At 29.8% G+C, this 14,710-nt stretch overlaps 2 protein-coding genes and 1 long non-coding RNA gene across 3 annotated transcripts; all 3 read left to right on the top strand.

The window, feature by feature from the left end:
• The first annotated feature begins 847 nt into the window (after positions 1–847).
• Positions 848–2,676, top strand: LOC114914955 (uncharacterized). The gene is made up of 2 exons (XR_003802795.2): positions 848–2,072; positions 2,381–2,676. It is a non-coding gene; the product is annotated as an uncharacterized LOC114914955 (long non-coding RNA).
• A 4,043-nt stretch (positions 2,677–6,719) lies between these two features.
• LOC109818006 (glutathione S-transferase U17) lies at positions 6,720–8,574 on the top strand. Its single transcript, XM_020383382.3, has 2 exons — positions 6,720–7,068; positions 8,052–8,574. Exons 1-2 carry the CDS (start codon positions 6,754–6,756, stop codon positions 8,400–8,402), a joined length of 666 nt encoding a protein of 221 aa, XP_020238971.1. The 5' UTR covers positions 6,720–6,753; the 3' UTR covers positions 8,403–8,574.
• Positions 8,575–11,777: 3,203 nt separating this feature from the next.
• On the top strand, positions 11,778–13,140 carry LOC109818005 (glutathione S-transferase U17). The gene is made up of 2 exons (XM_020383381.3): positions 11,778–12,151; positions 12,661–13,140. The coding sequence occupies exons 1-2, from the start codon at positions 11,834–11,836 to the stop codon at positions 13,036–13,038; spliced, it is 696 nt and encodes a 231-aa protein (XP_020238970.1). The 5' UTR covers positions 11,778–11,833; the 3' UTR covers positions 13,039–13,140.
• Positions 13,141–14,710: the final 1,570 nt, after the last annotated feature.

The following is a 14,710-nucleotide window of genomic DNA, read 5'->3' as shown; positions in this document are numbered from 1 at the left end:
TAATCTTATATATTTGGAATCTTATTCATACCCTACTTGCACAACTTGTGACCAAATCTAATTTGTTTATGGGACTTCCAATTACAATTGTTCAATATATTGAGTGGCTTAGTTTTGTTTGTTGAAAATTTTGCTTATACACCACTTGCACAACTTGTGACCAAATATGATCTGTTTGTGGGACTCCCAATTATAACTAGCCAAAATAATTGAGTGCTTAGTTTTGTATGTTGGAAATTTTGTTTATATCTCACTTGCGCAACTTGTGACCAAATTTGATCTATTTGTGGGTCTCCAACTACAAAAATTCAAAACAATTGTAAACTCATTCTTGTCTGATTAGAAATCTACTAATACCCTATTTGTTTGTGGAACTCTAATTAAAAAATTCAAAACAATTACAAGCTTAATCTTATATATTTGGAATCTTATTCATACCCTACTTGCACAACTTGTGACCAAATCTAATTTGTTTATGGGACTTCCAATTACAATTGTTCAATATATTGAGTGGCTTAGTTTTGTTTGTTGAAAATTTTGCTTATACACCACTTGCACAACTTGTGACCAAATATGATCTGTTTGTGGGACTCCCAATTATAACTAGCCAAAATAATTGAGTGCTTAGTTTTGTATGTTGGAAATTTTGTTTATATCTCACTTGCGCAACTTGTGACCAAATTTGATCTATTTGTGGGGCCCACAACTGTAACTGTTTAAAATAATTGAGTGCTTAGTTCTGTTTGTTGGAAAAAAAATTTATACCCCACTTGCACAAGTTGTGATCAAATATGATCTGTTTGTGGGACCCCCAACTACAACTGTTCAAAATAATTGAGTGCTTAGTTTTGTTTGTTGAAAATTTTGTTTATATCCCACTTACACAACTTGTGACCAAATTTGATCTGTTTGTGGGACCCTCAATTACAACTGTTCAAAATAATTGAGTGCTTAGTTTTGTCTATTAAAATTTTTGTTTATATCCCACTTGCATAACTTGTGATCAAATATGATCCGTTTGTGGGACTCCCAACTACAACTGTTCAAAATAATTGAGTGCTTAGCTGTCTGTTGAAAATTTTGTTTATATCCCACTTGCATGACTTTTGATCAGATCAGATCTATTTGTGGGCCCCCAACTACATATGTTCAAAATAATTGAGTGCTTAGTTTTGTTTATCGGAAATTGTTTATTGGAAATTGTTTATACCCCACTTGTTCAATTCTCGACCAAATCTGATCTGTTTGTGGGACCCCCAACTACAACTGTTCAAAATAATTGAGTGCTTAATTTTGTTTGTTGGAAATTTTGTTTATATCCCACTTACAAAACTTGTGACCAAATCTAATTTGTTTGTGGGACCCTCAATTACAACTGTTCAATATAATTAAGTACTTAGTTTTGTCTATTAAAATTTTTGCTTATATACCCCACTTGCATAACTTGTGATCAAATATGACCTGTTTGTGGGACTCTCAACTACAACTGTTCAAAATAATTGAGTGCTTAGTTGTCTGTTGAAAATTTTGTTTATATCCCACTTACATGACTTTTGATCAGATCTGATTTGTTTGTGGGCCCCCAACTAGATCTGTTCAAAATAATTGAGTTCTTAGTTTTGTTTATCGGAAATTGTTTATACCCCACTTGTTCAATCTCTTGACCAAATATAATGTTTGTGGGACCCAACCATGAAAATTCAAAACAAATGCAAGTTCAGTCTTTTTCAATATAAATAGATGCATGAAGTGACCCTTACACTCACGAGAAAAAGCATTGATTGTTGTTGGCATCAAAAGAATGTTAGAGGGTGTGAAACCTACAAGCATAATGTGGTTGGTCTTGAGAGAGCTCATGATTCCCTTTTTTTATCATTCCTAAATGTAAATGCAAAGTATTTTGAGTTTGATCTTTTAGAAGATTACATGAACATTAATGTTCATTAACAAGAAGATGAATTTGAAGGAGATGAAGGTGGTGGTTGTAATGTCAAAGTTGATGCGATCAATGTCCAAGATTGGTTTGGACAAGAAATTGATTTCAATGTCAAATGGTGGTTGACTTTAAATAGGTAAATGCAATATGAATTCATTTATTTCGTGCATGTATCTTTATTATCCATTTCATATTCAGATTTTGTTTGATATCTCATCATGAAATTGGTCTCCTAGTGTGGAATTTTAAGGGGAAGAGTTTCAAAATTAAATTGTTCTTTCATCAAAATGATTTGAAAGGGTATGTTTAATTTCTTGGTGTGGATTTTTGTTGCACCATATTTTGGGGTGTTTATAGTGAAATTAATTTTGAGAATTATTTATTTTGAATTGTATTTCAATTTGAAGTCTTAATGTTTTTCTCTTGTTTGATTCTAAATGTCAGTATTGAAGACTCAAATCAAATTAAAGGGTTCCACCATTCAATTGAGAGCTAAATGACATATTGGGAGCCAATTACCATTTAACTCTGGAATTAATTTCTTGTTCGAACCAATGTCGAACATTGACTGCTACCACCTTGTCATTATGCCCATCCCGTTTATTTCCATTAGGTTCATCTTCTTGTTGATGAATGTTAATGTTCGTATAATCTTGTAAGTGTTCAAGCTTAAAGTACTCCACACTTACATTCAAGAATGATGGGAAAAGGAGAACCATGAGTGCTCTTAAGAATAACCACATTACTCTTGTTGGTCCATGCTTTTTCTCTCTCCTTTTATGTCAACAACAATCAATGCTTCTTCTCGCTAGTGTGAGGGTCACTTCTTATTTCTATACTTATACTCAAGTATCAATATGGACAAGTATGAATTTGTAACTAATGTGAATTTTTGTATTTGAAATCTCACACAAAAATGAGATCTCATCATAGACTTACTAAGCAAGTGTGGTGTGAATAGAAGTCCAATTCTCAATTTTAATATGTACTTATCTAAAAATTAATTTATGTAAGCATGTTAAAGAGAGAATGACATTATTATTATTATTATTATTATTATTATTATTATTATTATTATTATTATTATTATTATTATTATTATTATTATTATTATTATCAAATGAGTATTCACCAATATCAATCAAATCATGTCTTTCTCTTTCTGACATCACTTCATCATCTTACTAAGGAAGAGATATAATTCTCAAGAAGAATTATTGACTATGTTACTATGTGAGGACAAGATATGATTTGAGTTCAGATTTAAAGTCTTTTTCTAGTGATTACTTGCAATATAACTTATGAGAAGTCTTGAAATTCTTATTGTCACTTCCTCAATCAAATGACGACATATGCACTTTTAACTATAAACAAGTTACATTAAATATGTGTTATAGAATTTTAAATAATTATTTATAGGTCATTATATAATTAAAAATTTGACATAGAATATAAAATTTATGAGCAATTTTTCCTAGAGAACTTTAGGAGTATTTATCAAGTTGATAGAAACCAAGAATACAACCAAATATTAAATTACTCCTTTTAAAATAACAAGGGGCAGAAACTGAAACAATAATAATAAATATGAAGGACAATATATTAAAAATGAAGAAAAAAATGTGTAAGATGGGTGTAAAAATGAAAATGTATTTTTTTTTTAAATTGTAATCGATATCTCTCGCTATAAGTTTATGTTTTAAAAAAACATCAATGGTGTATTGTGAGATTAAGTATTTTTTTTCTTTTGGTATATAAAATTTTAAGAAGAGAAAATAGTGTTGAATATAAGATAGGAAGAATCTTTAAACTCTAAAAAATTCTTGCAAAGAAGTTATGTTTATCTCACTCTAAAAGAAAATTAGTAAAAAATTTAATCTACAATATATTAGATGAAAAACTAAATCATTCAAATTATAATTTAAATATTTTGTAATTGTACATGAAAACACAAAGTTGAATTATGTTTTTAGAATATAAAATATATGTGTAATTTTCTTTCTGAGCACACACAAATGAATTGCCTTAAATTAATTATAATCATTTTATATTTATTAAAAAATAAAGGACAAAACTTAAGAACATTTCTTTAAATTAGTATTGCTCTCTAATTAGAATTAGAGATTACCTCTAAAATATATATCATTTAATGCAAATATCATTAATACACATTTATGCATATATTAAGGTAAATTTTCATTTTTATTGGAGAACAACACCAATTACAGATAAAAAATTATACTTAAGTTTTATTAAAAAACAAATAGCTTTATCACGTATCCAATTCCTTTAAAGTTAGTATTAAGATAAAGAAGTTAAGGTTGATAGAAAATACAAATAATTTTATACTAATTCATCTCGCAGGAGGGGTTAGTAGTATAATCCTTAATAACAACCAATAATTTCCTTTGACACATTAAAAAGAATTAATTTTAGAATGCTATAGGTATTATTTTCTGAAAGATGATCTTTTCAAACTTTAAACAAACATTATTTTGTCTGAAAATTCTAGATTTTTTTTCCACAAATATTCTTTATTAACAAGTCTTTTTATGCTCAACTCAAGTATTATTTAACACTTTCCTTTTTTTTTTCCTCCTAAAACTAATTTCTCTCTCAAAATGAGTTTTGAACAAGTTATCGAATTAACTTATGAGATTAACAAGAAATAAATTATACAAAGTATGTACAAGGTCATACAGAGTTAATTTTTTTATATAAAAAAAGTGAATAGAGTTGAGAAATTAATATTCGACAATGCTTATTACAATGCTATTCTCTGCTCTAATTGTTCCCTATAATTTGTTGACTCTTGATGTAATTAACTCAATTTTCAAGTAAAAAGAATTTACAGTTTTTTATGTGTTTTATTTATATCAAAGAAATTAAATTATTTCAATTTATATAATTAAATTTGAAAATGTAACTAAAAATATTATTTAACTCTTAAATTTTTATTATAAATTATTTATTATTTATTATTTTTATGTATTATTTATTTTATAATATATTCATTAAATTAAAATCTATAACTAAATTAAAATTATATATATATATGTATATATATATATATATATATATATATATATATATATATAGAGAGAGAGAGGAGAGATCTGTTTATTCCAGGAATAAGTCTACCTAGACTTATTCTGTTTAATAACTCATGTTTTATATCAAATTTTAACGATGCAACGGTTGAAATTAAATTTCTTAATGCATGAATCAAATCTGTAAATTTTAAAAAATTTTGAAAATTATTTGATACTTCGTTTTATTAATTCAAATCAATATATAAAATGATTTTATGATTATCCATCAATTTGAATTAATGAAATGAAGTATCAAATTATTTTCAAATTTTTATAAAATTTGCATATTTGATATATGCATTAAGAACTTTAAATTCAATAGTTAGATTATTAAAATTTGATATAAAACTTGAGATATTGAACGGAATAAATCTAGGTAAACTTACTTTTAAAATAAATAAATCCCTCTATATATGGGGGGAGGGGGGTTTGATAAATTCCCATAACTTTACTCGAATTTGACAAAACTTAATAGAGATGGGGAAGAAATTTTAAAACAAAAACCTATCTCTTTAAAATGTGAACCCAAACTCACTCCGTCTTTTACAAGATAGGGATGGAGAGAGTGAAACTCATCCTGATCCGTTTTGTTGCCATTTCTAGGAATCAAGATTATTCCGGTGTTGATTAGTGAAGCTTAAAGATAATAATCAATGAAGTGTTGTGTTGGGGGAAATTAACTTTTGCTCGCAGGATATAAATAAAAAGAAAAAGAAAAGGTGAGAAAATTTTGTTTAAAATTAAATGTTATCCTATATTTCTTTCAATATACTTAGAGACAGGAAAACCCATTCAAGTTGTGGAATGTTGTGGTCACCTGAAAGCTATGTTTTTTTCTTCACAAAATGAGCACGGAGAGATCAGCATCGTGTACCTTTCTGGGCCACAAAATCTACTAATCGTGATTTCCTTTACCGTACCATAACCATTTTGGCTCTATTAAGATAAACTTGTCCACATTATTTATAAAAAGAAAAAAAGTTATTTCGTAAAGTAAAACTTACTTATTTGTAAGTAAATTAAAATTTTAGAGAAGTTAAACAAAAGAGCATTTATAAATTAATTTATCAACATGTTAATTTTAGTTAAGATCTTTTATAAGTATTTCTAAGAGAAAAAGATAACAAATAAAAAAGAAATAATCTTTTTTATATGTTAATACTAATTTATGTCCAAGTTAAAAATAAATTTTAGAGAAATTAATATAAGAAAGTTTTAGATTATGGATAAACTAATTTTAATTTCTGAAAAATGTCATTTCATATTCTTAATTTTTTTTTCTTTTAAAAATATCTGATGAAAAATTTATCTAAACAAGTTTTATTAAAAAAAAACTTATCTTCTTATGTTATTCTTTTATACATGTTTATTTATAATTGAGAAATGATAGCAACATTTTGCTCTAAATTATTGACTAAAATTTCGAAATCACAAATTTTGTGTTTTGTTTGATGAGTTTTCTGCTGGATTTAGTGATAAAACTCACTGATATTTCTTATTAGAATTTGCCCATATTCGGTAATGCATTTAATGAAAGGATACGAGAAGAAGAAGTAGCTGGTGTTAGTTGGTGGGTTGGTAAACACAACTTCATCTAGCATTCCATCACGTTATGAACTAACCTTTTATCAACTAATCTTCTTTTCTTATGGTTGTTGGTTCATTCTTATATATTTATAATCATGAAGTAGAAGCTTGTGAGAATTGCAACAAGTGTGTGTGAAGATGAAGAGTGAGGTGAAGTTGTTGGGGGCATGGCCAAGTCCATTTGTGATGAGGGTTCGCATAGCTCTAAACATGAAATCAGTGGAATATGAATTCCTTGAGGAAAGGTTGGAGTCCAAAAGCCAGCTTCTACTTCAATCCAACCCTATTTACAAGAAGATTCCTGTTCTTATTCACAAAGACAAACCCCTCAGCGAGTCTTTGATCATTTTGCAGTATGTGGATGATGTCTGGTCCTCTCACTCTTCCATTCTTCCTTCTGATCCTTATGACCGTGCCATTGCTCGTTTCTGGGCTGCTTATATTGATGAAAAGGTATAGCAAATAGAGAAATTCTATAGCATTCTTCAAAATTTGAAGGTTTTGGTACGATTATTGAGATTTTTTTTTGTGTGTCTAAATACACTTAAAACACTACTAAAATATGTTTTTACCTTTTGGAATTAAGAACATTTTAAATTCATATCTTCATTTAGATTTATTTATTTTTAGATTTTAAGAAATATAGAAATTATTCACTTTTAATTCCTGAAGGTAGTACACAGTACTCTTGGCGAGAGACTGAAAATATACTATTTAGTTAAATATCAAATTATACATGAATAAAATTTTAAAAATAGAGGGTTAAAGGTAAAAAGAAAAAATGTCATAATTTTAAGGATATTGTATGCATACTTAAATTAGTTTAAATTCATTATTTAAACATGAAAAGTTAATATAATGAAAGGGTTGAATGAAAATGTAGCAAGTTTAGAAACTTAATCACTCAACTAATTAAAAATTATCTTAAGTATACTTTTAATATAATTATTATAAAAGTTAACTAATTTATTATACATATAATTTGTAATTAGATGAGGATTTAAAATTGCTTAATATTATTAATACATAGTCTATTCTCTTAAAAAAATATAGTATATATTTATCTCTATTCCTTAGTTTTGTTTTTGTCTTTTTTATATACATAATTATAAAAAAAAATGTCTCAAAATTAAAAGAATACTTTTTCTATTGTCTCCTCTCTTTATTTTTCATTTTTAAACTTAAAATATCGGTCACTAATGTGTGCATGCTGAATATATATAGTGATTATATTATCTCAATTCATTTACCAACCCAAACTGAAACTAGAGAAAGAAAGATAAAATGGTTGTCCATTTGCCATCTTGAATAGATGTAAAATATTGGTATCTTTTAATTTCAGCATTGTAAACATAGTGTGGCTCAAAAGTAGAAAGTAAAATATGTATATGTGCAATATATTTAAAATGTGAAATTGTGTGTATGAATGCATGCAGTGGTACCCGACCATGAGATCCATCAGAGGAGCCGAAGGAATCGAGGAGAAGAAGAGATTGATAGAGGAGGTGAAAGAAGGGTTGGCATTGTTGGAGGACGTGTTCAAGAATAGCAGCAAAGGGAAGGCCTTTTATGGCGGTGACCAACTAGGGTTGTTGGACATTGCACTCGGTGGCTTCTTGGGGTGGCTGAGGGTCACAGAAGTAGCCAATGGAGTGAAGTTGCTTGACCAGGGAAACACACCTGAGCTCGTGAAATGGGCTCAAAGGTTCTGTGCACATGATGCTGTTAAACATGTTATGCCTCAGACAGAGAAGCTTATTGAGTTTGCCAAGACCCTTAAACGCTGATCAAGGCTTAAAATATATAGGTGCTTCACTTCTGCTTCCATGTAATGCTAGTTTTAATAAAATAACATGGAATGCAGTGTTTGTTGCCCATGCCTGTTGAGGGTTTAATTTCTTTACTTTTGTTTTGGTTTGAACTTTGGATCAACAAAGTTTCATAGTCCTTTGTGTCTAATATTGGTGTTCTCTCCAACTTTAGCTTTTCTAAATATCTTCCTGTAGCCAGTGTTAATTACTATGAAGTATCGACTTTGATACTGATACGGGACACAACATTAACATGCACACCTGACTGACATGAATGTAGTAAAAAAATATAAGACATGGTCACACGACATTTGGTAATTAAGAGGTACTATTATCATCGAATTTTTTTTTTAAAAGTACTAAAATTTTGTTGCTTTACAAAAAATAAAATTAACAAACAACTTGGTAAGATCATTAATTAAGAATTACAAAAAATAATACTAAGAGTTATCGTTGAAAAAATAAATGAAAAAGAACATGTTCATCTTATTATATCTAAACCCTTTTTATTTCTTTTTTTTTTTTCATCAAAATTAAAAAACATAGCTTCTAACTTTGATTCATCGAGAGATAAATTAGTAAAAGAAATTAGTGTAATAGGTTAAAAAAGAAAATTAGAAAATTTATTTATTTCAATTCTATTTTAATTTTAATTAAGAAGATTAGTAAAAAAAAATAAAAAGGTAACTGTATCCATAAATGTGTTCATAAATATGTCTAGCGATTTAAGGTGTGTTTGAGTCGTGTTAGAGTAAAAAATAAAATAAAAATTAATGATATAGATACTACAAATAAATGTGTCAACCGTGTGTCGAGCACCTCAATAATGTCGTTGTCAGGTGTGTTGGTACTTCATAAACAATTATAAATTGTGATCTAACTGGATGTCAATCATGTTCAGCACTTATAAAGTATCGACTCTAATATAGACACTGACACAATATAGACACAGACACCAAGATATAGTTAATGTCCAAAAAGTAGGACACGAGAACATGACAGGTTTAAGTTTTACAACTTTTATATGATAATGACTTTTCAAAAAAAGAATTATATCTCTTAAAAATTAAAAAATTAATCAATTCTTATGAAATTAAGCCTCATCATAGATAAAAAAAAAGTGTTACATGCCTTGCAACATTTATAAATAAGTTAACTTTTTTTTTTTATAATAAGAATGTTAGATAAATATTTAGCTAAGAGCAAGAGTTTACTAGATCACTCTCTTAATTCATGTCAAATCGTGTTAGAAAAATATTAAAGTTGTGTTGAAAAAGAATCTAAATCAAAAAATAATAACTTTTAATTGTGACATGATGTAGTTACGTCAGACACATATCTGACAAATGTCATCTCAGAAATGTGTCAGACACACTAATACAATATTATGTAGATGTGTCCGTATTTAATAGTCTACATTATTCAACTACTAAACCCCCAATTCTTGAGTCACATGAAACTAGTATGATCTAGGGTATTCTAACACTTGATGACCATAACGCACAATAGTTTTCACAAGAAACTGACTAAAGTTGCCAAAACCAACTATTGCAATCTTGAGCTTGGATTTATTAATCAGATTGATTGGAATCATTTGAATTCTATTTGATGAGTTTACTAACATCACCGAACCTGAAAATAAGCATATAATGTAACTATAAATTAGACTTGATCAGAAAGACCAACCCCAAAATAAAACCAAAAAAAAAAAAATAGCATCGATTTCAATCCTCCATATAAGTGATCATTATTGACTAGATTGCATTGCCAAAAACAGTTTTTAGCCTTATTCCATCATGTTAGGATTAAGCCAGTGATGTCTGTGAACTATTATAAGTTCCAACATTCACTTCATTTTCTGACTCTGATCTGAGTTTTGAGTAGACGACTAGATGGATGGGGCACTCATTTTCTATCTCCACATTTTCCCTTTTATTGTCTTATTTCAATTTGTATTTGAAACTTGCTCAAATTTAAATTGTAGTATCCTTGGTTACAAATATAAGTTATCCTAGCAATTGTAAAGTTTCTTTGTTCATGAAGGCATCTTGGTAATGACAAATCGAGTGGATTTTGATCATCTAAATTGGTTGCTCATTAAATGACTTCTTTTAGCTTCTCTCCCTCCTTCAACTCAGGAAGAGTAGACAAGTGGCTTATAAATTCCTACAAGTTTCTAATTCCATCTATACAATTCTAGCCAAGTGACAAGTATAGAACTGTACTTGATCAAGTTTTCAGGAGCATGAGGGAAGATGTTATTGCCATGTTGTCCATTACACTCAGATTTCTAAATGAGTGTAACATGTAAGTGGATCGACCAAAACTGGTTCTGCGCATACCTTATCCATTTCCTCACAAAAGTTCTTCAATTATACAATATTGAAAACAGAATCATGTCCTGTACCCATGATAACAGCACAAGTGCTATGCAGGCCTGCCATATTTTGAAAGAGGAATTGGATGGATTGAGACAGCAAAACAAGTAATTTCGAAGAAACGGAAGCTTGTTATAGAGTTAAATGCCTCACCAATGATCTCTCAGGATTTTATTCAATTATCCATAGCTTATCAAGAATGTGTATGGAAATTTCCTCTTAGGTGGAGTGGAAACTACCGAAAGCTTGATCTTGTTCACAAGGTATGTCATTATATTTTCAACTGCTTTAGTTAATGAGCATAAGAGTCACAAGAAAATGAAGAAAAAAAAGGTAATCTAGCATTGCAGTGACAATGATTTACTGGACAAAATTTGGTTTTGGAATGGCTTTTCATGCCTCAAGTGTCCCATATTGCTCTTGTATAATAACTGTAAGAATTTTTCTGTGTCTACCGATGAATTCGGCCTGTGTTTTAAATGTTGTTCTGATTTTACATTGTATTTACTACAATAATGTAGCATTTTTCGTCCCTCGTGTGAATAGAATCCTAAGAATATAGTAAGAACTGTAAGATATGTTGTGAATGTGATGATGCGTGCAAATGCAACCAGATTCGGAATAGTGGAGCAGTGGTAAAATATCATAATTATTTTACAAAAATATTTTTTAGACACCCAAAACAAGACAAAAACACATCTCCAACACCTTTTAAAAAAGTAAACATGCTTTCATCTTCATATATATATATATATATATATCAACTCATTTTATCTTATATATGTAATTTCTTTTTTATTTTTTCTCTACTCTAGTTATACATATATAGATTTATGTATATTTGTATACTTCATCATAGAATAAATATAATATAATCGTGGACTCTTATGTAGTTGACCCATTGAACATAAAATTTTAAAACTAAGGTTCAAAATTAATAATAAACAAAATAATATATATTAAAACATTTTGCAGCTTGAACAGGAGTTCATTTGAATACTTAGCATCCAACATAGATTTTGAATCTCCATGGCGAAGAGTGAGGTGAAACTCATCGGCAAATATTCCAGTCCTTATGCGATGAGGGTGAAGATTGCCCTCAACATCAAATCCCTTGAATATGAACACTTTGAAGAAACCTTGAACCCAAAAAGCGATTTTCTTCTTCAGTCAAACCCTGTGTATGGCAAAGTCCCAGTTCTCATCCATCACGATAAACCCATCTGCGAGTCTTTGGTCATAATTGAATACATAGATGAAACATGGTCCTCTGCTCCTTCCATCCTTCCCTCTGATCCTTATGATAGAGCTCTTGCTCGATTTTGGGCTTCTTACATAGACGATAAGGTAAATTATTTTGCTATTTCTTTTCCTTTTGTGTTTGCCTATTTGGAATTGGAACTAATTGAAAACATGGAACGAGTTTAGAGTTTAATTGTAATATTCTTTCAACTAATTAAAAGTTGTAAGTAATTGCCACAAAAGTCAACAGTTTTTAATTACATAATGATCAATAATTTGTTAAAGGTGCATAAAATCTTCAAAATATATGTATATTTTAATTAAAAATATTTTTTGAAAAATGAAATAGATTGAATTAGAAAAGTAAAAGAAATGCTCTAATCTATATGAAAAGGATGTGAATTTTTTTTATTTAAACTTTTATGTTTGGAAGTTACAATATATATACATAAAAGTTTATAATGCAAGAGATAAGATGCAAAGTTAAAATTGACTCTTTTCGCCCCTCATACTTTTGTTGAGTAAGTACAATTTCGTAATTCAAATTTTGTTCAAAATTCATAAGAAATGAAATGAATTTGATTTGGTTTTGTTATTTTGTTGAAATGGGGTAGTGGTTTCCTTCCATGAAAAGCATTATAATTGTTGAAGGAGAGGAGGAAAGGAAGCCATACTTTGAGGTGTTGGAAGAAGTGCTTGAGAGGATGGAGGATGCTTTTGAGAAATGCAGCAAAGGGAAGCCCTTTTTTGGTGGAGACATGATTGGATTCCTTGATATTGCTTTTGGATGCTTCCTGGGATGGCTCAGTGTCATAGAACATAGGTATGAGAGGAAACTTTTGGTAGAAGCAAAGGCTCCTGCTTTGGTTAAATGGGCTGAGAGATTTGCTGCTGATCCTTCTGTTAAGGGTCTTATACCTGAGACTGATAAGCTTGTTGAGATTTCCAAGTCTCTTCAGATCAAATGGAGAGCTGCTATTGGCAAGAAATAAAATTTGGTAGTGGGGAGTTGCTTCTGCTAATCATGTTGTTCACATGTATGATGAATTGTGTGAAAAGAATAAAATTCATCGTGGTATGGCCTTATGAGTTTATCTTGTAGTTACCCTTAACTTTCTCCTCCCTTGAGTCTTTTCTTGCCCTCCTATCATTTGTAATCACCTATGAAGCACGGATACTTCAATTTGCTTCACGTATCCGTATCCGATACGTATCCGACACGATACTCTTGGATACTTCACCGATACGTGTCAATGAAGTATCCTAACCTTTAAAAATATTATAAAATTTTTATTCAATTTTGATACTTATAGATACTTCACCGATACTTATCAGTGATACGTATCAATAAAGTGTTCAAATTTTTGAAAAATTATGAAATATCCATTACAACTAAATAAGATATATAAACATGTTTAATATAGAAACATAGAATTATTGGTCCTTGATGAACACGTATCTTACAAGTATCGTATCCTATATATTTTTAAATAATCGTATCGCCGTATCAGATACGTGTCGTATCCGATACGCGTATCGTATCGGAGCATCATAGGTAATCACAGCTCTGTCTCAAGTTACTAGTTCACTTTGTATTTCAGTGTCATGTTATTGTGTTGTTAAACAACTTCTCCCCTTCACTTTAAGTTTCACAATCTGATCATATCTCTGACTAGGAAGCAACAATACCCAAAAAGAGAACATTTTCACAACATTGCTTCATTCCTTTGAGCTACACTTGGTAGTGATTAGTCTTTTGAATGTAAAGTAGAAATGGGTATTATTCAAGTTGCTGCTTGCTGGGGAAATCATAGATAGGAAACCAAGAAATTTAAGTGTAAATTGTTGGGAGATTCAGTCTCCGTATGTTCAATTTGTCACGTAACACTCCAATTCACATGGTGCCTTTTCATTATCTAATGGGTTAGTGTTACCCCTTACTTTTGATTAGCAAATGCAGATTGCTTTTGTCCCAGAGAAAGCACCTAGCACTAGCAGTCTACAACAAGTGAGATGAGAACCGAGGTTTTATAGCATTTAGGTGACAATCGTTGCAATGAAATAAATATGCCATTTCATTTTCGAATTACTTCACTTAGAGGTATTAATGTAACAGTTTTCTTAGCCTTCTATATTTTATTTTCGTAATGCCAAGGATACATCCTTACTTTCTCAGTTTACACATTTTCTCAATTTAGAATAGTTAAATCCATATCCTATGGCTTGTTTACATACTACATTGCATAACAACCCAATAAACATTGCATTGCCTGTGTTTGAGAACACCGAAGTTATAATCATATACACAACAATGACTTGGAAGTTTCTGGGTGGTTGGAGAAGTCCATTTTTCTTGATAGTTAAGATTGCTCTTAACATCAAATGTTTAGACTATGATAACATGTAAGACACCTTTAGTCCTCCAAAACAAAAATTTACTTCTTAAGTCCAACTCTGTCTGCAAGAAAATCCCAGTTCTACATCACATGTGAATCCGGGATAATAGTTTAGTATATTGACGAGGTTTGGTTCATTACCCCAACCATCCTTCCTGGAAGGTGAACATAGAGGTTCATCTAAGCTCTATTTGTAAGTCTCTATGTACAAAAGAAAAAAAGTGTGTGCTTAAGCCATTATATTTGTCTTAGTAAGACAAAGTAGTCA

This window comes from Cajanus cajan, chromosome 3, assembly GCF_000230855.2.
Source record: "Cajanus cajan strain Asha chromosome 3, NIPB_CcT2T_4, whole genome shotgun sequence".
Taxonomy (NCBI): domain Eukaryota; kingdom Viridiplantae; phylum Streptophyta; class Magnoliopsida; order Fabales; family Fabaceae; genus Cajanus; species Cajanus cajan.
The sequence above is the reverse complement of the archived record's forward strand: the minus strand, read 5'-3'. Positions and strand labels throughout refer to the sequence as shown.